Below are 24214 nucleotides of genomic sequence, written 5' to 3'. Positions count from 1 at the left end.
TCATCAGAACCATGGACGTAGTGGCGTCGACCTCATCAAAAAACTATAAAAGCTTGGGTTAAGGCGTCGGGCCACATAAATAAGAGCAACAAAATACTTTGAAGAAACGAAAGAAAAGAACGCACCACTGTAATGTTGACGACTCCCACAAACGTTTTAATGACCATGATTTTGTGAAATTACATCTGGTACGTGCAAAATCTCTACGGAGAGGGTGCATAGTACATAACGTGTCCATCCCAACTTGCCAATAAAGCTGAGTATTCTGTTGAGCTTTTCAGTCGGAATGCTGTCAAACTCCATATAAACAAGTAAAAAAGAGTTAAGTTCAGCCGGGCCGAACTTTGGATACCCACCACCTCGGGTATATATATGTAATCCACCTTTCGTCAGGATCCGGTAAAAAATACAAAATTTATGCTTCCATAGCAGCTTTATCGAAATATGGTCCGATTTGAACTAAATTGGACATGGATATTGAGTGCTCTAATAAGTGCAAGACATTGTAGAATTTTGCAGAACATAAGTCTCTGTGTCAAATTTGAGCGAAATTTAACTCAACTAAATGTCGCAAATTTCGGCGAAATCGGACAATAAATGCGCCTTTTATGGGCCCAAAATCTTAAATCGAGAGATCGGTCTATATGGCAGCTATTTCCAAATCTAGACCGATCTGGGTCAATCTGCAGAAAGTTGTCCAAGAGCCTAACGCAACTCACTGTCCCAAATTTCGGCGAAATCGGACAATAAATGCGCCTTTTATGGGCCCAAAACCTTAAATCGAGAGATAGGTCTATATGGAAGCTATATCCAAATCTATACCGATCTGAGCCAAATTGAAGAAGGATGTCGTTGGGCCTAACACAACACACTGTCCCAAATTTCGGCGAAATCGGACAATAAATGCGCCTTTTATGGACGCAAGACCTTAAATCGAGAGATCGGTCTATATGGCTGCTTTATCCAAATCTAGACCGATCTGGGCCAAATTGAAGAAGGATGTCGAAGGGCCTAACACAACTTACTGTACCAGATTTTGGCGAAATCGGACAAAAACTGCGACCTTAAATCGAGAGATCGGTCTATATGACAACTATATCCAAATCTAGACCGATCTGGGTCAAATAGAATCGGACTGCACTCATTGATATGTGAGAAGTTTGCCCCTCTTCCTTAATGGGATGGTCATGGGCAAAATTTGCTATTTTACTTTATAGTTTTTAGAGCGCACAACAAGCCGATTAATGGCTTAGGTGTATGTCCATAGTGGCATCTGGCGGATTAATATCTGCACCCCCTTTTTAACCTAACCTAACCTTACCCTAAGTTTTTGGCCCTTCTGGAACTCCTTTTTGTGCGTCTCCTTCTCCACAGCCTTCAACCATACCAGTGCGTCGTATGTTAGCACTGGTTTCACAATGGCCGCAAGTAGTCCAGTAAATCGCCTTCGAGCTAATCACCACTTCCTATCGAACATCCTTCTGCAGGAGTAGAAAGTGTACAGTGCATTTCGGCTTCTTTCCTATGTTTACCTTTTTCAGCACAGTTTCGAATCGAGGACTCGGTCCAGATTTTTCGCCTGCTTTGTCAACTGTAGGGTGTTACCGTTTAAAGGTGAGAGTGAGTGGTGAACTGCGGTATATTATATCATAGAGTGGAGAGGAGCGGCTCCGTGTTCCTCGGGTTTGTTCTCAACCTGAGCTTATTTTCAAACATTTTTAGCAGAATCCATGGATCATGGTTTTAGGTATCCCAGTATCAAATTTAATTTTATTTCACTCAACAATTGTACAGCACTTCAAAAACTCTGAAGTTAAAAACGTCAACAATTTCCATTTCTTCTTGTAAGCAAAAAACGAATCGTTGGCCAAATTTGCTTGAATTTATCAAGTATCAAAGAAATCAAATTAGGGCAAAAAAAGAAAACTTTTAAATCGTACATAATAATGCCGTGAAATTATGACAATTTTCCACAACACAAAACATGAATTGAATTTCGAATCTCTTCGAAGAAACAAAAAACCCAACAAATATGATATTCCATAAAAATAATTGCAATAAAATGTGAATGGAGTCAGTCGTTTTAAAGTCATTTCCCTCCCCCCCCACACACAAAACAAAGCACTTCAAGTTTTGCTGTTACTTTTTTTGCAACAACATTGCATAGATGACAACACAAAAGTGCTTTAAGGAAATGATAAAGAATACAAAAAATACAAAAACTAAACTGGAAAATCAGAAAAAAAGCTAAACTCAACTTCTGCAGTCAAACATGATTATCCGGCAAATGTTGTTATCCCTGTCCGCAGCCAAAGCAAAAGATCTATCGAGAGACTAAGACCTACTTGGCCATTACATATAAGAAAGTTTTTTTCTTCTTCTACGTTTGCCACAACCATTGTTAGTTTAGAGTCGTCAGCTGTCTTCAGCTTCTCTGTAGTAGGTCAATCGTACTTGTGGGGCTGGGTCATAAAGTTTGAATGTGGAAAATATTGTTGTTGCTGTTGTTAGCATCAAGTGAAATGCACTCTTGGAAGAAAGAAATAAACGCAAATATAATACATAATAAATAGTGCAATGTATACGTACATGGTGGTTATTAATTAGGGTGGCTCGGACTCGTGCCAGGATAAGAACATATACTTTTTTTGAATGAATGGAAGGCATTGCGTTGGCGAAAGGAAATTAGGAACTCTGGATGTCAAAGTGGGTGGGAGAAACATTAGCCGGAAGTCGATTCCTCATACGAACGATACGAGCGAAATAAGAATTCTCTCTTTAATGCATTGTGCGGTCCGCTCTCCAATCAATTACAATTGGGTGTGAGTTCCTGGAATGTCTAGTTTCCCTGAAAAACATCCTTACATCAGGAACAAGAAGACGAATATCAGACGAACACACACCATGAAAGTACCGATAGAACAGCGCCAAACAACCCACATTGCAACCATGTTAGAGGGGGGCAATAGAGTTCTGTTCACGGTCCAGTAGCACCTGGGATGATTTTAAAGCTCCAGCTCATACATTTGAGTTTTACTCCATTTTCGGCCTTATGAAAGTGATGTAGATGTTAAGATCAGACTGAGTAAAGTAACTCTTACACCGTTTAAGGAAGCCTAAACACTTGAATGCTTCTTTCGACACTTCAAATACATGTTAAGCCCAACGGACATCACTTTTTATTTTCATGCCCAAAACATCACAAGCTTCTGATTGGTCAACATCTATACCGTTAATAGACAAAGATGATCGTAACGGGTCAGCGAATCGTATGTGTGACAACAAGCAGCACTGAGTCTTCCGTGCATTAAAATCTAGTCGATTCATTCAACCACACTCAGAAATGCCCAGTAAATCTTAATCCGCCTCTATAACTCAAAGATTCGGCCTATGGTCGAATGAGTACGAATGACAGAGATTACTGTCATCCGCAAATGAGTAGATCGGATTCGATGTCTGACTCAACAGATCGTTGACCCGAGTGGAAAGCACTAGAGTGAAAAACACTAGTTTTTTTTACTTGTGGTCGTCCTTAAGCTATTTCTCATGGTCCATCTCTACAGTCTCTTGCGACCTTTCTGTGACTCAGCTGTTCGTCGCTATCCGTCTTCCTTGTGTTTGTTCTCAAGTCATTTCTCGTAGTGTATCTCAACCGTCCCCTCTGTGACTTGGATCTGCAGCACAATATTGTGGAGATCCAATAGGACTTCGTTCATTACAAGGTTCCATAGAATCAGCAAGAATACTCCCTTCTGAGGCATTCCCGTCTGACAAAAATACATCCCAAGTTCGCATTGATGTTTCTGCTGTGTGACACATTATGCGCCCGGAGTTATTTGAGTGACCCTTGTGCGGTCCAGGACGTCGACTGTCGACCATATCTTCACATTGTAATATTGCCTCTCGAAATCCATGAAGTCCACTATAGCGTATTCTGTACGATGTAGAGGCGTCTAGACGTCACGTACCACTTCATGGTGGCCGTTTACACAGATCTTCGCTTGAGGTATATGTTTTGGGTTTCACTGAAGTTATCCGATGACAATCCCTACCTCAGCTTCAGGTCTATCAGTCTTTTCAATGTTTGGAGTAAAAGTGAGGTCAGACTGATGGGCCTTAAATCCTTATAGACCACCCCTATATCTCTACACGCTTGCCCTGAAAATCCTTTCTAGTGATGTCAGAGTAATTCAAATGCATCTGTATTGTAAAGATGATTTTGTTCGCTCCGGATGATCTAAATGTCTGGAAAATCCACACGATCTTCTCCTAGCAGACATTGCCACCGAAGAGACTTTCAGTGTAGGAAATTCCTATTTTCCTATATTATGATCGCCGACTTCAATATTGCTGTTTGAAAAATGCGTTTCGATAAGAAGTTTTACCGGCTTCTGGTTGCTGTCTGTGTTAGGCCTGCCCTCTCTCCTCCAGGAGCTGGTTGTGCTGGGATTCTTAAAGAGCATTTTATGTAACCTAAATGCCTTACTAGAGCCTTCCACTCCTGCACAGAAAGTATACATCTTAGGCGGGCGAATCTGCAGCCGGTCTGGCAAACGTGCCACATGACGAACTACTGCAACTAGCAGTGGAGATAACCAATGCTGAATCGGTGACGATAACTCAACGGGTCACAGTGTTATGGGCCATATGGCCCATGGGGGAGCACACTATCGAACAATTGCTTTGCTCATGGCCGGTATTTAGGAGAGATCTAAAATCGTGGGAACTAACAAATTACCTGCTTCTTTAAAAAGTACCTGGTTCTTAAATAGGTACCTGGTACTTAAAAAGTAAATTTTTGTACACATGGTTGTCCCGCATAGTAGTTACCGTAGAAGAATGGAGAGGATGCAATCGAACAATTGCTTTGTTTTAGACCGGCCATGAACGTGGTACGTAAAAATGAACATGACACTTAAAAAAGTAGCTGTTACTTAAAAAAAGTACCTAGTTTTGAAAAAAGTACGTGGTAATTAAAAAAGTACCTCGTTCTTTAAAAAGTACCTGGTACTTAAAAAAGAAACTGGTACTTAAAAAAGTACCAGGTAGCTAAAAAATTATCGGATATTTCAAAATGTACATGGTACTTAAAAATGTACCTGTTTTTTTTTTTAAATACCTAGTACTTCAAGAAAATACTTGGTTTTTAACAAGTACCTGGTACATAAAAAGCACCAGGTATATCAAAAAAGTAATTGGCACATGAAAAGTACCTGGTACTTGAAAAATACTTGGTACTTAAAAAGTACTTTGTACTTAAATAGTACTTGGCACTTAAAAAGTAACTGGTTAAACGTTAAACCGGGAAACAATTTCAAAGAATTCAATATATACTTACCATGGTGGAGAGGATATAAGACTCTGTCCGGCTGAACAAAGCACGTTTTTACGTTTGTAAATATCTTCTTTTTCACAAAGTGTTCGACCTATCCTAATATACATAATGTACTGATGGCAATGGTATAAAAGACATATAATAGACATCATCTATCGTACTATTTGACCTAAATCAATTTTATACTTTATGAACAGGGGAATTTAGTCGAGATGTGGGTAGAGATAAATTAATGTTTATTGTTTATTTCAACACAATTTATAATGTGGCGATGTTTTGAGAGCACATGAGCATAACTCGTATCCTTGGAAACATGTTAAAAGCAAGGAGTAATAATGATATTTGTTTCGAGAGTAAAAAAGCATGACTCGTATCCTTGGAAACATGTTAACAGCAAGAAGCAATAATGATATCTAAACAAGTAAAAGCGTGCAAAGTTCGGCCAGGCCGAATCTTATATACCCTCCACCAAAGATCGCATTTGTCGAGTTCTTTTTCCGATATCTCTTTTTAGGCAAAAAAAGGATAAAAGAAAAGAATTTATTTAATATTGGAGCTATACCAACTTATGGTCCGATTCGGACCATTATTGTATTGAATGTTGGAGGCCACAGTAGAATTCATTGTGTAAAATTTCAGCCAATTCGAGTAAGAATTGCGCCCTTTAGGGGCTCAAGAAGTAAAATAGAGAGATCAGTTTATATGGGAGTTGTATTGGGCTATCGACCGATTCGGGCCATATTTGACACGTATCGTAAAGGTCATGGGGAAAGCCGTTGTACAAAATTTCAGCCAATTCTGATAATAATTACGCCCTCTGGAGGCTCAGGAAGTCAAGATCCCAGATGTCTTTAAATGGCAGCTATATTAGGTTATGGATCGATTTGAACCATATTTGACACAGTTGTTAGAATTCATAACAAAACACCTCATGCAAAATTTCAGCTAAATCGGATAAGAATGGCGCCCTCTAGTGGCTTAAGAAGTCAAGACTCAAAATCGGTTTATATGACAGCTATATCAGGTTATGAACCGATTTAAAGCATACTTAGCACAGTTGTTGTAAGTTGTCGTAACACGTGTAACACGTCGTGCTAAATTTCAGCCAAATCGGAAAGAAATTGCGCCCTCTAGACGCTCAAGAAGTCGAGACTCCAAATAGGTTCATATAACAGCTATATCAGGTTATGAACCGATGTCAACCATACTCAGCATAGTTTTTGGAAGTCATAATAAAACACCTTATGCAAAATTTCAGCCAAATCGGATAAGAACTTTAGTGGCTCAAGAAGTCAAGATCCAAGATCAGTTTATATGGCAGCTATATCAAAACATGGACCGATATGGCCCATTTACAATCCCAACCGAGCTACACTAATAAGAAGTATTTGTGCAAAATTTGAAGCTGCTAGCTTTACTCCTTCGAAAATTAGCGTGCTTTCGAGAGACAGGCGGACGGATGGACAGACGGACGGACAGGGCTAGATCGACTTAAAATGTCATGACAATCAAGAATATATGTACTTTATGGGGTCTAAGACGAATATTTCGAGGAGTTACAAACAGAATGACGAAATTAGTATACCCCCATCCTATGGTGGAGGGTATAAAAACAGATAAAATGCATTAAATTTTTATTTGAATGTTGTTGAATGGTTTGAAAGTACGGTCCATATAATTTAATGTTTGAAGACTATTTTAGGCAAATGTTGACCGAGACTACGCCTCAAAAGGTCCTTGCGTTTAATCCAGTTTTGGTATACTCTCTCTCACATTTCGACCGGTATCTCACGAATAAATGCTTCAATGTTGTCTTCTAATGCGTCAATTGAAGCGAACTTGTCTGTATAGACATAAGCTTTAACATAGCCCCGCAAAAAATAGTCTAAATAAAATGAAATAAAATGTTCTCAATAAGCCAATTGTTACGCGTGCTGTGTGGCATGTGGCACCGTCTTGTTGAAACCACATGTCATGCAAGCCAAACTCTTGCATTTTGGCAAAAAAAATTGGATATCATCTCACGGTAGCGCTCACCATTCACGTTACGATTGGCATCATCTTTGAAGAAGAATGGTCCAATGATGCCACCAGCCCATAAACTATGACTTGGTAGCTTGGTTGCAATGTTTCTGGCTGATCTTTACTCCAAAATCGACAATTATGCTTATTTACGTAATCATTGAGCAAAAAATAAGCTTCGTCGATGGAATGGAAGAAGCGCGCGATGAACGTTCTTAACAGAGCACGCATTTTGATAATATAATTCAATAATTTTCAAGCATTGTTCGTTTGTAAGACTATTCCTGGTTAAATTATAGACCAAATTAAAGATGTTTGAAAGTGGAACAAAACACGAAACCTGCGTTAGCTGTTTAAACCAGTGTTGCCAAAAAATAAAAGCTAAAAAATCACCCTTTACATACTTTACGGAGGACATGTATACTTGCGGATAGAACGGGCCATCAGCATTTAGTTCAATGTCCCTTGAAGTTGATTAGTTTACATGTCCGTTGGGACATTTTTGGAGTAAGGCCCTTTGAAACCATATTTCAATGTAAGATTCGTACTATTCTTCTAAAACTTGACTACCAAATTTTCATTTTTAAGGATTTTAGGGGTGGGTATAAACCCCACTTTACGCCATATTTCTATGTCAGATTTGTTGTACCTTCCATTTGAGACTCCATATTGCCATCATTGCAGTCAAATACGCGTTCGATTGGTTAGGGAAAACGGATTTCACACATAATCCCTATCTTCAACACAGAATCATTGTATACTGTGAACATTTCAAAGAAATCGGTTCTGCTGTAGTTAAAAAAAGATATGGACCCATCATACAATGAACAGCCCCTCCCTTTCTTCTTTAAACTGTCCAGCTACTATTTCGTTCATTGGATGCATAGTATGACACAATTTTTTACTTTCACTGAGCATAATCGTTCTTTAATTTGCACTTCAATGTTTAAAAACAATAAATGCGATGCCAAAGTTGTATTTAACCGTTGCCAACATATTATAAAACCCACACACCACATCCTTGCATCTTTGTTTTTTGTTGTTGTCTTGTTTTGGAGGCACTCAGTAAATGTACAAATAACAAATGCTACATCCGTCATCATATAGCCGAAACTTGACAATAGCTGACACACATACATATATGCCAAATTGTTCCACGCACAACATCCAGTGATGCCAACAATTTACCAGCAAAATGCGTAACCAAAATTGTAAAAAGCGTAAAACAGAGTAACATTTTGTGCAAAAAGGAGCACAAAAGCACTAACTTAAATTTTGGAAATTTGTCGACATTTTTGCGAATCGTAGCTTGAAAGAAGTCAAAAACTCCAGAAAATCACAACACGAATTGGGCGAATTGGCGCAAAATAATGGGGCGTCCCCATTGAATGTTTTTCTTTTGGCCGTCCAGCTTTGATTTGGTTGACCTGACCCATCTGATCGTCGAAATTCAAATACTGGGTTGACCCTCAGGAAACATGTTCAGTTGACATTCTCATCTCGTAAATGTTGGCGACATTTAAGACTTTTCTACGAAGAGGGTAAAAAGCACTAACTAGAAATGCAAAAAGCGTACATTTAGTGCCTTTTTGTCGTTTGGCACTTGGTGGTAACATTTCGGCTTTTTGGGTAACTAAAAAGCACCAAATTTAGTGCGAAAAGCACTAAGTTGGCATCCCTGCACATCACATCCCCATGATACCCTAACTCTCTTTCTCTTGCACATCTGCCTATGGCTTTACTCTCACCTATGGCTTTGCTTTCTTATTAATAATGGATGCATAAGTAAAAAGCAACAAAAATTTACTCTTTCTGCTTCTTTCTTTTATTAAAAATTAATTCCTCATTTCATCTTTTTTCTTTTCGGAAAATTAATTTTTATATATATTCTTCACATTTCTGGCAAAATATCTTTCGATTGATGGCAATTTTATTAAAATCAATTCAGCCGTAATATGTACCACAATTTTGCCTTTATAAAACTCTTGACCGTTAAAAAAAAACTAATATGTCGAAACCGGATAAGTGAAACGGTAGGAATACATAAATTTGGTTTCACTTATCCTAGTTCGGATAAGTGAAATCGGTTTATCGTTAAGCGTTATAAGCAAAAGTGGAAGCGAATTTTCACGTCAACGTACTAATTATGTATGAAATATCTGGAGTTGACATACAGATTAAGTGTTAGGCAGCTATGAGACTTAAGGCGCGGCAAGTGATAGCATGTGTAGGGCATGCGGGGAAGATGATGAGAAGTTTGAGCATTTCTAGGGATGGGTTTCTACCGGGTAAATACCCAACGCTTGGGTATTTGGAGGGTAAATACCCAATTAATATCTTTTTTGGGTTTTTTTCAATTTTGCAGATATCTTGGGTATAAAAACATTTTTCAAAATTTTTTTGACGATTTCGTATTTTTTTGTATATAAACCTGACCTTCTGATATCATAAAATCGGATTTTTGTTTTATACAGCCGCTATATCAACCGATCTCCATGAGGCATTAAAATTTCCATTTATCACCCGAATTCGATGAAATTTGGCACAGTATGTTCTGGTAGACAAGATATCCGCAAAATTATAAATACCCAGCTTTTGGGTATAAATGGCTTAATACCCGAGTATTAATATCTTCACCCTCTTTTCAACCGAACCTAATAATAATCTCGCATATCGGCCTTTTTGCAAATCTCTTGAGCATTTTGATTGTTCAAAAATTACGTTTGGAAAAATCCGCCCTTCTGCAAATCATTTCTACAAATACTACTTTTTTGTAAATTAAAAATTTTCCCCCATTCAATTCGCAATTCCTGTCTCAATTATAGGTCAAAATACTTTAAGAAATCTTGATTTATGTATTAGAATAACAAAAATAAGTTCAAATTGACATTATACGAACTTTAATGCATGTAGATTAGAGAATTTTATCATTTGCTACTGTCACATGTGCTGCACCCGCAAGGCAATCACAATTTATGCCCATTTGTTTGCATATCATTTTGATCATTGATGCAATTTATTAAAACTGTCCCACAATCATCTGATTCCATTATGGAAAGAGAATTTCAATGCATTCTTTATATGTACAATGGAATAACTAAATAAAGGTTTAAATTATATAGTACCAACAGAAAAAATAAATTGTAGAAACATTTAGTACAATAAAAAATTGTTTTCGTGATTTTTTGAACATCTTCCAGTTCGAGATCATATGCAATGCTTTCTATTCAAAGAATATCATAGCAAAGAACTTATAAAAGTTGGACAAGTGTGTGTTATTATTCGAAACTCTTTGACTGGTTAGTGGATCACACCATGTATCTTCATCAAATTGATTAAGGTGCCCTACATACCCAAAAGACTATTAAGTACGGTGGAGAGTACGCATTTGTTTTGAAACAGAGCTCAATAAGTCCTCTAACTCTCCTTAGCGCAACAAGAGAGAAGAAAGCCTCACTTTCCACTATTCCGATACAAACTAATCATCTATGCTAAGAACAACAAACACATCAACATTGCCAAACTCTTTTTGTTGTGCACTTGAACTATCTTTGAATGTCACTGCAAGTGTTTTGGATAATAACGCACACTTGCTCAACTTTTATAAGTTCTTTGCGTATGAGAAATCATGATCTACTAACCGGTCAAAGTGTTTTGAATAATAACACACACATGCCCCACATTTATAAGTTCTTTGCTATGCTATTCTTTGATTAGAAAGCATTGAATATGATCTCGAGCAGGAAGAAGATCGAAAAACCACGAAAAGATTTTAAAGACCAAAAGAGCGCAAAAATACAAATACAATTTATTTAATATGGTTGCCTATTGTTTAGTTTTTATCCAAAAAAATATGAAAAATAGACTATTATTTGTTTACTGAAATAAAATTTTCTGAAAATTAATTTCTATATATATAAGAATATGGAGGCAACCGTAGCGCATAGGTTAGCATGTCCACCTATGACGCTGAACGCCTGGGTTCGAATCCTGGCGAGACCATCAGAAAAAATTTTCAGCAGCGACATTTGTGAGGTACTTTGCCATGAAAAACTAAACTAAACCTCTAAATTTAAGTTAGGTCTAATTTAGGAATTCCGTGCTACTTACAAAATCCTTAGTTTGTTTTCAATACCACTCCCCTAAGTTGGTTCATGTCTCCAACATCTCATCATCTTCCCCGCATGCCCTACACATGCTATCACTTGCCGCACCGATTTTTCATAAGTGAGCTCGTAGTCCTATGTGTCCCGTTATGATGCCAATAGCTATACTGACCTCCTTCTTACTTCTTTTCAGAAATAGTCTCGTCTTCTCATAATCTGGATCCCCCATAGGATTTTCGCCGTCCTACCAACCGTTTCGCTGTTCCACAATGTTGCATGCGCATTCGTCGCACATGCCCTTAGCTCGGACTGCGTCGACCCATAAGGCTTTGGGTTAACCAAGTTTATTGACGGCATTCCTCTGGCCTTCACCGCCAAATCGTCTGCCCTTTTATTTCCCCTTACTCCGTTATGGCCCGGCAACCAAACAATACGGATTTTGCCATCCTCAGAGAAGGCGTTAATCTGCTTCTTACACTGCAAGACTGTTCGTGACCTTGCCGTCCTGGTTGTTATTGCCCTAAAGGCCTTTTTACTGTCCTTAAAGATGTTCACACTCGACGTCCTTTAGCGTTAGCACCACACCACTTCACATATTCCGTGATCGCCCGGACTTCCGCCTGCAGGACCGTTTTATGGTCAGGCAGTCTAAAACAGATCTCAGTACTTGGGTTCTTAATGCAGACCGCCAGGTCCACTCTGTCCTTTAGCTTTGATCCATCCGTGTAACATGATATTCCAGATGGGTTCCGTCAATCCAAGACTGTGCCGATGGCAGCTGTGCCTTGCACTCGCAAATTTCTTTTCTTTTTTTGTTTTCTTACTAAAGATTTTTCTAATTTTGTTCTGTGTATGTTTAGTTATAAGAATGAGGCTAAAGATCTGTGAGCATGTGTGTTTACCACTAAGCCGCCTGGCTGACTAAGAGCTTATCTTTGTTAAAGAAATGAATTTTTTTTGAAAAAAAATAAAAATCAAATCATAAAAATAGGTTTATGTAGATCACGTTTTTGTTTATAGCCATTTTTGTTGATTTCTTGCAGTAGTCACTTTTTTGGGAACCTGAATGTGAAAACTAGGCAGAGAGACGACAGGCAGACAGACGACTTGCTAACGTCTGACAACTGACTGGTTGGCTGGCTGCCGTCTACAGTGTCTGCGATCCCCGACATGACTGGAAAAAGAAGTCAATGAATTCTTAATGAATAATTTGCTATATGGATATTTCATTAGTGTTGCTGTGGTTGTTGTTGTTGTTCCTTCTTCCTCTTTGTATATTCTTTGTTAAATTGTCACGTTTTTCCTCCTTTAGTTGAGTTGACTTGGCGATTGTGCAAAGCATTGCGGTTGTCTTCTACATTGGCTTCGTTGGTTCCATGCTAGTTGGTAGCACATTCATTGCTAAGGTTTAGTTTAGTTGTACTCCAGGGCAAATCATGCATCTTGGCAATCTCAGCAAGGCGATGGTATAATACAATACATGCATATGTTTAAGGATTAAAAAGAAAAACACAAACAAAACTACTCCACTTTTACTATTGTCATAAGGATCTGGAAGAAACGAAAGATAGAAGAAAGCATTACCAACTAACATGAATTGCTTATGCAAATCCAACCATATTGGTTACGGTCACGGCATTTCGTTTGTTTGGGAGTAGGGGATAAAGGAAATTCTTTTTAAAGCATGCTATTTTACTTCGACAGTTTTAAATTACAGAAAATTTAATATTATTTTCAATGTACTACCCAATGTGAATCTCGTAGATAATTTCTACAAATTTTAACTTTGTTTGAATTTTTGTCGGTTAGGTGAGATTAGGTTTAAGTAGCAGTCTGCTATTAGACGCACTTAAATGTTTTCGTCCATTTTAATACCACAGGAAGAGAAGAAGGAAGATGCCTTCTAGTTCCTACCGTTGAACTATGCAGATCACTTTAAAAAGCGCAATAACTTGCGAATGTTCACATCCGCTAAATCAGACAGGTTCTCAAAGATATGAGAATCTAACGTGGAACTCCTTCCAACGGCTAGTGCGGGACACACACACAGAAGGTGTTCTATAGTCGTTGCTAGACCTTCAGTCTGTTAGCATGATTTCCGATTAGACAGTAACCTGTCATGACGGACAATCTCAATGACTGAGACGTCTGTTCTAGCCAATGACAGCAAAGCAGTGGACCTCTTCAAGTGTAGATTAGGCCACATAGATTTGGAATGCTCACAGCCCCCTCTTTGTGACCATCTATCATTCGTTGTCCTTCGGGCCTGGTCCTGAAAACTTTGCTTACATGTCGCCAGAGGCATACCCACAGATTCCAGTATGCCTGGAATATGTAGGGTAGTTCCTAGTCTCGCAAGCTCGTCCGCTTTACAATTTCCTGGGATATCTCTGTGGCCCGGCACCCAGAACAGGTGAATTTTGAGCTGTTCAGTCATCTGCGACAGTGGAGGGCGGTTTTTGTGTTCAGAAATACGTTCTCCAGGGATTTAATGGCTGTCTGAGAAGATATTTATGCCAATCGTCGTAATGACATTATATCTTACCCATTCCACCAATTCCTTAATTGTAAGGATCTCCGCTTGATACCTACTGCGGTGGGGTTGGGTAACCTTATCGAAAGATTTTTAGAGTACACCCAAAAGCCCAACTGATCGTTTAGTTTGGAACCATCCGTGTAGAAGTTTATAGATCTTCTGTTACCAGGGATATCGTAGTTCCCATTGGTTCTACCAGGAAAAGTGGTACAGTAATTTTTATCAAAAAGAGGCTCAGCTAGGGTGTAATCCACACTGCCTGGAACGTTGGATATTATATCAAGGATAACACAGTGTCAGGAGCCGCCACATTACCAATGAGAAGTTCCCTTAACCTAACGGCAGTGATCGCTGCAATTGGGTATCCACAATGTCCAGAGGCATAAGATGTAGCATTAAATTCAGTGCATCAGATGGTGTCGTCCTCAGTGCGGTTGTGAAGCACAAACAAGCCATCCTTTGGATCCGATTAGGTATTTAGCAGTGGGTGGACTTTTGAAACGCCATCCACCAGACCACAACACCATATAGCATTATAGGTTTGACAACTGCGGAATATACCCAATGCATGACACGCGGTCTTAACCCCCAACTTTTGCCAATGGCTCTTTTGCTGGTATATAAGGCAAAGATTGCCTTTCTTGCCCTTTCTAAAATGTTGATTTTAATTTTCTGTCCAGCAAAACACCCAAGTATTTTGCGCTTTCTGTAAATGGAGCATTTCCTCCACCCAAGGAGACAGGTTCCACCGTAGGCTACTTGTATCTCCTGCTGAAAATAACTACTTCTTGCACGGATTAATTCCTAGACCTCTTTCGATAGCCCACTTTGCTGTTGCACGTAGAGCTTCCTGAAGTATATCTCTTAGAGTGCTGGGAAATTTTCCCCTACCGCAATTACCACGTCACAGCATACGCGACCACTTTTACACCTTTTTCTTCCAGAGACAATAATAAAGGGTGATTTTTTTGAGGTTAGGATTTTCATGCATTAGTATTTGACAGATCACGTGGGATTTCAGACATGGTGTCAAAGAGAAAGATGCTCAGTATGCTTTGACATTTCATCATGAATAGACTTACTAACGAGCAACGCTTGCAAATCATTTTCAGTGAATGGGCCCTAGAAAAGTTGGCAGAAAATCCGCTTTTTTATCGACAAATTTTGTTCAGCGATGAGGCTCATTTCTGGTTGAATGGCTACGTAAATAAGCAAAATTGCCGCATTTGGAGTGAAGAGCAACCAGAAGCCGTTCAAGAACTGCCCATGCATCCCGAAAAATGCACTGTTTGGTGTGGTTTGTACGCTGGTGGAATCATTGGACCGTATTTTTTCAAAGATGCTGTTGGACGCAACGTTACGGTGAATGAACACATTTCGAACCGAACACTGATTTTGGTAATAAAATTCAATGATTTGCAAGCGTTGCTCGTTAGTAAGTCTATTCATGATGAAATGTCAAAGCATACTGAGCATCTTTCTCTTTGACACCATGTCTGAAATCCCACGTGATCTGTCAAATACTAATGCATGAAAATCCTAACCTCAAAAAAATCACCCTTTATATTGTTAATGGCTATATTCCAAAGTAGAGGAGACAGTACACCTCCTTGAGGAGTTCCTCTGCTGACCCATCTTTTTAGATCCACAAATCCCAAGCCTGCCGTAATGCATCTGGCGACATTTGTAAGGTACTATTCCGTGTAAAAACTTCTTTCCAAATAGCGACTGCACTGCGGCACTCCGCTCATATTCGGCTTGGAAAAGGAAGTACCTTATCATTGAGCTTAAACTTAAATCGGACAGCACTCTTTGGTATATGAGAAGTTTGCCCCTGCTCCTTAATGAAAAGTTCATGGGCAAAATCGAACTATATCTCGTTCTAGGCCAAAGTGAGTGCCTCTGGAGTCATGATTTTTTTGTGAATCGTGATTGCCTCGTTAGTCGTGATTGTCTCGTGAGTCATGAATGTTACGTGAGTATCTCCTGAGTCGTGCGTGAGTTAAATTTTCGTCTCGTGACCGTGCGTAAACGTGAGTCGACATAAAAAAGAAGTGCGTAAACGAGTAACATTTTTTTCTCTTGAGCGTGTGAATGGAAAATCACTCACGCGCACATCTCTATTAGCGATCTTCGTCAAACTCTTATAGGTGAACAAGTCCGTTCCGGTCCATAGGACATCGCCGCGAGAACATTATGGCCATTGGTTATTAAAAGGTGTCATTACTTCGCCTTGTCATATCGAGCATCATGGGCACTCAGTATTTAACCGGCGCCATCCGGCCTCTCACTGAGACTTTCTACTCGATACCGCTGATTTTCCGCGACTGCGGCTGCAGCTACTCCATATGGAGCATTCCACTATCCGCATCCTTGAGGCGCCCGGTAGCTTTTAACTGAACTTTCGGTGATAACGATGAACACCACACAGACCGTAGTTCAAGGTATCAGACTGCGCGGTGCTCATAGTCATGCCGTGTCAGCTTTGTGTCCAGGATCGCTGCAACTATTATGTTCTTCCCGCTCATAAAATCTACTATTTCGTTGGTCTTTCCTCGAAGACCATAGCAATTCCGTCAATTGCAATGTTCCGTCCATGGTTGGTTTCAACTCCCAAAACGCCTTGTACAACCGAGCTGATAAAGAAAATGGAGAAAGATGTGAACCATATCTTTGAGATAGTCAGTAACTTTATCTACCTCGGCACCGCCGCAACCGAAAAGAATGACACTAGTTTTGAGAAAAAGCGAATAATAATACTGGCAAACAGAAGCTACTTTGGACTAAATAAGCAGTTTAGAAACAAGCCCACCTCTCGAGAGACGAAGATTACACTATACAAGACACTGATACTACCCGTGTTGTTATATGGTTCTGAGGCTTGGGTACTTGTGAAAGCAGATGAGACAGTGCCTGGAGTATTTGAGAAAAAGATTCTTCGTAAAATATATGGACCAGTTTGCTTTAATGGAGAATATGGGTGACGTATGAACCACGAGCTGTATGACGACGATAGCATAGTTACACGCATCAAAATACAATACAACGGCTGCGTTGGCTAGGTCATGTTGTCAGAATGGATGAAGAAGCTCCACCAAAGAAGTCTTTAGAGGCCAAACACGGTGGTTCACGCAAATCGGGAAGACCAAAAGCCCTATGGAAAGATTAAGTGATGGAAGACACCTCGAAACTTGATGTCAGAGATTTTAGAATGAGCACAGAAGATCAAGGCACTTGGAACGCTATTCTACTTTTGGCTAGTGGAACAAATGTTCTGTCATAGCCAATAAAAGTAAAGTAAAATTAACATGAACATTCCATTAAGGAACAGGAGCAAACTCAGCTTAAACCAATTTTCGAAAAACCTAGGAGACCAACTTTAGGGGGCTGCCAAAAAAATGCTCACCTAGGATCTGGAAAAATTGCACATCATCTCGTCCACAATTTTGCACTAGTGTATTATTTTTTTCGTTCTATGCCAATGTGCGTCGGTCGAATTGGAAAAACAATTAGCACTTATTCTTATGAATACTGAACAGCTCGGCTAGTTCCGTTATATTTGCCTATCCAAATTCAGAGCCAATTTTTATTGTAAAAAAATTTTATAAAATGTTAAATTTTTCCATTTTTCTTTTAGGCGAATTGATGTTACTAAATGAAGCCACATTTCTGGATAATTTGAAAACACGTTATTACAAGGACAAAATTTATGTAAGTTTTCAATAGTCCACTCATATTTTATTTGATAACTCTTTAATCCTTGTTTTCTTCTTCTTTCTTTTTAGACATATGTGGCCAATATATTAATAGCCATAAATCCGTATCGTGAAATTACAGATCTCTATGCACCTGCGACTATAAAGAAATACAATGGACGTTCCTTGGGTGAATTGGCACCCCACGTATTTGCCATAGGTAGGAAAAGAAATTTGTAGTAGCATAAAGAATCTTTTATTGATGCTTCTTTCCCTTCCCCTTTCAGCTGATAAGGCTATACGCGATATGCGTGTCTACAAAGCATCTCAATCGATAATTGTTTCGGGCGAATCAGGAGCTGGCAAAACAGAGTCCACAAAATATCTGCTGAAATATTTATGTTATTCGCATGACAGTGCAGGACCCATAGAGCAAAAAATCCTAGATGGTTAGTGGAGCATGACCTTCACTACTAATTTTCGTTCCTACATAGTGACAAATTTGTTTGCTTTCTTCTTTTCTAGCCAATCCTGTATTGGAGGCCTTCGGTAATGCCAAGACCACACGCAATAACAATTCCTCACGCTTTGGCAAATTCATTGAAGTGCATTACGATGCCAAATGTCAGGTGGTCGGTGGTTATATTTCCCATTATTTGCTGGAGAAAAGCCGCATATGTTCACAGAGTGCTGAGGAACGTAATTATCATGTATTCTATATGCTTTTGGCGGGAGCACCACAACAATTACGTGATAAATTAAGCTTAGGCAAACCAGATGATTATCGGGTAAGTGCAAAAGTGAAATTTTCTTTGAAATTGCACAGTGGGTCAGAGAAGAAAATCCAACGACCAAAATCTTCTTATATATAAAATTTAATTTGTGTTTGTCGGATTGTTTGTTTGTTCCGTATAGACTCAAAAACGGCTGAACCGATTACCTTGAAATTTTCACAGATTTTGTAGGTTGGTCTGGAAGGAAACATAGGCTATATAACTTTTTGATATCGGGAGGGGGGCGAACCCTCCCCCTTACTCCAAAAGTACTACCCAAAAATAAAAGTGGACCGATCGGGACAATATGGGATTCAAATGAAAGGTATTCAGGAGTAGAGTACGAATATTATAATAAAAGTTGGGTCCAAGTACCTGGGGGGCCGCCCCAGCCCCAAAACCCCTTAAAATAGGTTTTTTTGACGTTCATGACAATATGGGACTCAAATGAAAGGCATTCGGGAGTAGATTACAAATATGGTCAGGAAGTAGAAATAGGCTTTATAATTTATTGATAACGGGAGGGAGCAGACCCTCCACCGTTACCCCAAACACACCACCCAAAATCAAAAGTGGACCGATAAGGATAATATGTGTATCAAATAAAAAGTATGCGGGAGTAGATAACTAATCTGGCATACAAATTCATGTCGAAGTATAGGGGGTCACCCCACCCCCACAAAAACGCCCAAAATGGGCACATTAGCCAATCACGGATATATGGGACTCGGTTTGTTTTATTCCATATAGACTAAAAAACGGCTGAACCGATTTTCTCGAAATTTTCGCATATTGTGTAGGTTGGTCTGGAAGGAAACATAGGTTATATAATTTTTCGGTATCGGAAGGGGGACAGACCCTCCCTCTTATGCCAAAAACACAACCCAAAATCAAAAGTGGACCGATCGGGACAATATAGACTAAAAAACGGCACAACCGAGTCCCTCGAAATTTTCGCATGCTGTGTAGGTTGGTCTGGAAGGAAACATAGGTTATATAATTTTTCGGTATCGGAAGGGGAACGGACCCTCCCCCTTATGTCAAAAACACAACCCAAAATCAAAAATGGACCGATCGGGACAATATAGGAATCAAATGAAAGGTATTGGAGAGTAGAATACGAATATGGTATCATAATTTGAGTCGAAGTACCCATCGGGCCGCTCCAACACCAAAACTCCTCCAAACAGACATATAGGACGTTCATTTCAATATGAGGCTCAAATAAAAGGTATTCGGGAATCTGGCATACAAATCAAATCGAAGTATAAAGGGTCACGCCACCCCATTAGACCCATTATGACTATATGATACTTGGCCGAACCGATTTTCTTAAAATGTTCATAGATTGTGTACGTTTGTCTGTAAGGAAAAATAAGCTATATAATTATGAGATATCAGGTGGACGCGGACGCTCCCCCTTTCCCCAAAAACGCCACCCATAACCGAAAGTGGTCCGATGAGCACAATAATATCAATATCAAACGAAAGGCATTGGAGATCAGAAAACGAGTGTGGTATTAAAATATGGGTCCAAGTACCCAGCGGGCCGCGCTTTTCCTCTTAATGATACGTCAAATGGGTTATTTGAGTCATTATGTCAATATGGGACTCAAATGAAAGGTATTCAAGAGTAGAAAACGAATTTAATATCCAACATTGGAGCCAAATGTTTTGTCGTACGCCTACTAAAGCACCCCCAAAGCTGAACTTCATTTCCGTTGAGAATAAAGAACGAATTTGATATCTATTTTCAGAGCAAAGTGCCGGTGGCCGCCCCAGCCCCAAAACACCCTCCAAATGGTTCATATTAACCTGCCCTGGCAATATGGGGTTCAAATTAAAGGGATGTGCAGCATGAATTTGATATCCATATTTCAGTCGAAATGTCTGAGGTGCCATCCCTCCTCTAATGAGAACATTACCCTAGGAAGAACATTACCACCAGGAACAGAGAAAGTTTAAACTTAATGATAAGGGACTTTTTTTAGAGCCGAGTACGAACGGCTTCCCGCAGTGCGAAACCTTTTTAAATGACCAACGACGCGTTCAGCGTAATGGGCTGCAATGGCACGAGTTCGATATCCGCATTCAGGGCGAAGTGTCCCCACCCTAAAAAGATATTTGAGAGTTAAAGAAGGCTCAGCGGAGCGGGCCCGGTTCGGCTAGTACCATATATGGAGAACTTTATAAAACCCCTATTTATACACAAGAACCAACGCCTTCGAATTGTTGAGTTGAGACTTTGAACATAACATAGCATAACATTTTTGAAAAAAGCTCAAAGTTATCCACTTTGGATTTTGTAACCCCTTGGAGCACCCATTAGTTTGTGCAAAAAAGCAAGGTAAAATGAAATTTTCTTTCAAATTGCTTGTGCTATGCGCAATAAGAGAACTCCAACTGTTGCAGTTGAAATCAATAAAATCTTAAAGCTATTGTTTTTAGCGAAGTAGTTGACTTGAGACCTTTGCACATTGCAAAATTCGGCTACAAAAAATTCATTCCCACCTTTTTGGATTTTAGTACACCTGTGCACCTTTGTTTTAACATCTCTACCACCTTTCCATGATGATGGCGATTACGATGATGAAATTATGTGTTTACTTTTTTGCGTCACAAGTTTCTCTTTGTTTTGGATGTCCTCCTGTTGGAAGTTGGTGAAACCATTACAAACTGTTTGTTTAGCAAGAATATGAGATAGTGATAAAATGTTGTGTCTACACGAGATAATTGTTGCCTTAATTTATCTTTAATTTTGTTACACATTTCACAAAAGGGAGTGTTTTTCGTTATTACGAGGTCACCTATATTTTAACCACATTGTTTGCTTTGCTGAGGTTTGTAATATTCTTGTTTCTTTTGTGGCATTATTTGCAAAGAAAAAGATAACCAGATCTAAACGGCTGAATTGACGGAAGCAAACTTAAAATGCAAATGCTCATTACCACTTATATTTCGCTGTGGAAGAATATACAGCGATAGTGGGTCAATAAGAAGTCAATTCGGCAGTAAGTTTGGTCGGCCCAAACTTTACTTTAGGTTAGTTTAGGTTTAAGTGGCAGTCTGCCATCAGACTCAATTAGACGTTTTCGTCCATTGTGATACCCCAGGAACAGAACAAGGCAGATCTCATCTAGTTCCTACCGTTGAACCATCCAGATCGCTTTAAAAAGCTCAATAACGAATGTTTACATCCGTTAAATCTAGACAGGTTCTCAAAGAAATGAGACGAACACAATGACTGAGACGTCTGTTCTAGCCAATGACAACAAACACATCCGCTAAAGAAATTAGAACCTAAAGTGGAACTCTTTCTGACTGCTAGTGCGGGACACACACACAGAAGGTGTTCTATAGTGTCTTCTTCTTTAATGTCCTCACAGCTTCTGCAAAAGTCCTTGCTGGCAACCTTCAGTCCGTCATTAGACAGTGACTTGTCATGACGGACACAATGACTGAGGCGTCTGTTCAAGCCAATGACAGCAAAGCAGTAGACCTCTTCAAGTCTGGATTAGGCCACATAGTTTTCGAATGCTCACATCTATGGTTGCCTAAAAAGTAATTGCGGATTTTTTAAAAGAAAGTAAATGCATTTTTAATAAAACTTAGAATGAACTTTAATCAAATACATTTTTTTCGATAACCTTTTTCCATCTTTCTGGCAAATTTAGTATTCCACGCTCATAGAACTTCTGGCCTTTATCTGCAAAAAACTGAACCAAGTACGATTTTATAGCCTCATCATTGCCGAAAGTTTTACCATTTAAGGAGTTCTGCAAAGATCGAAATAAATGGTAGTCTGAAGGTGCAAGGTCAGGGCTATATGGTGGATGCATCAAAAGTTCCCAGCCAAGCTCACTCAGTTTTTGGCGAGTGACCAAAGATGTGTGCGGTCTAGCGTTGTCCTGGTGGAATATGACACCTTTACGATTGACCAATTCTGGTCGCTTCTCCTTGATGGCTGTATTCAATTTGTCCAATTGTTGACAGTAAACATCCGAATTAATCGTTTGGTTCCTTAGAAGCAGCTCAAAATATACCACACCCTTCCAATCCCACCAAACAGACAGCATAACCTTCTTTTGGTGGATATCAGCCTTTGAAGTGGTTTGAGCTGGTTCACCATGCTTGGACCATGATCGTTTTTGACTAACGTTGTTGTAAACAATCCATTTCCATCTCCAGTTATGATTCGTTTTAAAAACGGATCGAATTCATTACGTTTAAGGTGCATATCACAAGCGTTGATTCGGTTTGTTAAATAAATTTCTTTCAATACATGTGGTACCCAAATATCAATTTTTTTCACCAGTCCAAGACTTTTTATGTGATAATGAACGGTTGATTTTGGCATGTTTAACTTCTCTCCTATCTCACGCTCAGTTACATGACGATCCAATTCGATTAATGCTTAAAATTTGCTTAAAATTTGTCAACGCCGACTATATGAAAAATCAGCAATTACTTTTTGGGCAATTCGTTGTCCTTCGGGTCTGGTCCTGAAAACATAGCTTACATGTCGCTAGAGGCATACCCAAAGATTCCAGTATCTCTGGAATGTGTAGAATAGTTCCTAGTCTTGCAAGCTCGTCCGCTTTACAATTCCCTGGGATATCTATATCACCCGACACCCAGAACAGGTGAATTTTGAACTGTTCAGCCATCTCGTTGAGAGATCTGCGACAGTCGAGAGCGGTTTTTGTGTTCAGAAAAACGTTCTCCAGGTATTTAATGGCTGCCTGGTATGCCAATCGTCGTAATGGCATTATATCTTAGCCATTCCACCACTTCCTTAGTTCCAAGGATCTCCGCTTGATACTCACTGCCGTGGTCGGGTAACCTTTTCGATATGACCACTTCTAGATTTCTAGAGTACACGCCAAAGCCCAACTTTGGGCGTTTAGTTTGGAACCATCCGTATAGAAGTCTATGTAACTTCTGTTACCAGGGATATCGTAGTTCCAATCGGTTTTATCAGGAATAGTGGTATAGTATTGTTTATCAAAAAAAAAACTTTACTTAAGAGGATTAGTTTTTATGATGGCAATATTTAATGGTGCTCCTTTGTAATTGATATTCGGCCTGTTGTTGTTGTTGTAGCCACATTTTCATGTGGAGGTGGCGATCCTCGTCAAGCTCCTGTAGGTAAGCCAATTCGTTCCGGTCCAAAAGACCGATCGTCGCTGGAACAGGGTGGTCAGTGGTTATTTAACGCCGCCAATAACCTGCCTTGTCATATCGAGCATCATAGGCACTCAGTATTTGTGCAAGAGCCGGTGCCGCTGGGTCTCTTACTGAGACTCTCCGCTCGCTACCGCTGATTGTCCGTGATTTCCACATTTTCATGTGGAGGTGGCGATCCTCGTCAAGCTCCTGTAGGTGAGCAAACTAGTTCCGTTCCAAAAGACCGATGGCCGCAGAAACAGGGTGGTCATTGGCTATTTAAAAGCGCCAATAACCCACCTTATCATATCGAGCATCATAGGCACTCTGTATTTATGAAAGAACCGGTGATGCTCGGTCTCTCACTGAGACTCTTCGCTCGATACCGCTGATTTTTCGCGATTGCCGTTACAGCTACACTGTGTGAAGTATTCCACTATCGATGGACACGCCCGGTAGCTCGCAGCTTAGATTCTCGTGACAGCAATGAACACCACACAGATCAGACCTCAATGTTCCAGCCTGTGTGGTGCTCAACGCTATCCCGTGCCAGGCTAATACGTAAACAGCTATTTTCATTC

At 39.6% G+C, this 24214-nt stretch overlaps 1 protein-coding gene across 6 annotated transcripts in view; it reads left to right on the top strand.

The window, feature by feature from the left end:
* Positions 1-24214, top strand: part of LOC106088278 (myosin heavy chain 95F) — a 168585-nt gene that overhangs the window by 126240 nt on the left and 18131 nt on the right. For all 6 annotated transcript variants that reach the window (XM_013253708.2, XM_013253712.2, XM_013253707.2 and 3 more), the window contains exons 3-6: positions 17637-17710; positions 17785-17914; positions 17982-18143; positions 18220-18482. In XM_013253708.2, coding sequence (XP_013109162.1) covers positions 17637-17710; positions 17785-17914; positions 17982-18143; positions 18220-18482 — 629 coding nt within the window. The remainder of the gene's footprint in view (positions 1-17636; positions 17711-17784; positions 17915-17981; positions 18144-18219; positions 18483-24214) is intronic.

This window comes from Stomoxys calcitrans, chromosome 2 (assembly GCF_963082655.1).
Source record: "Stomoxys calcitrans chromosome 2, idStoCalc2.1, whole genome shotgun sequence".
NCBI classification, from domain to species: domain Eukaryota; kingdom Metazoa; phylum Arthropoda; class Insecta; order Diptera; family Muscidae; genus Stomoxys; species Stomoxys calcitrans.
Note: the sequence above shows the minus strand (reverse complement) of the source record. Positions and strands in the feature narration are given on the sequence as shown.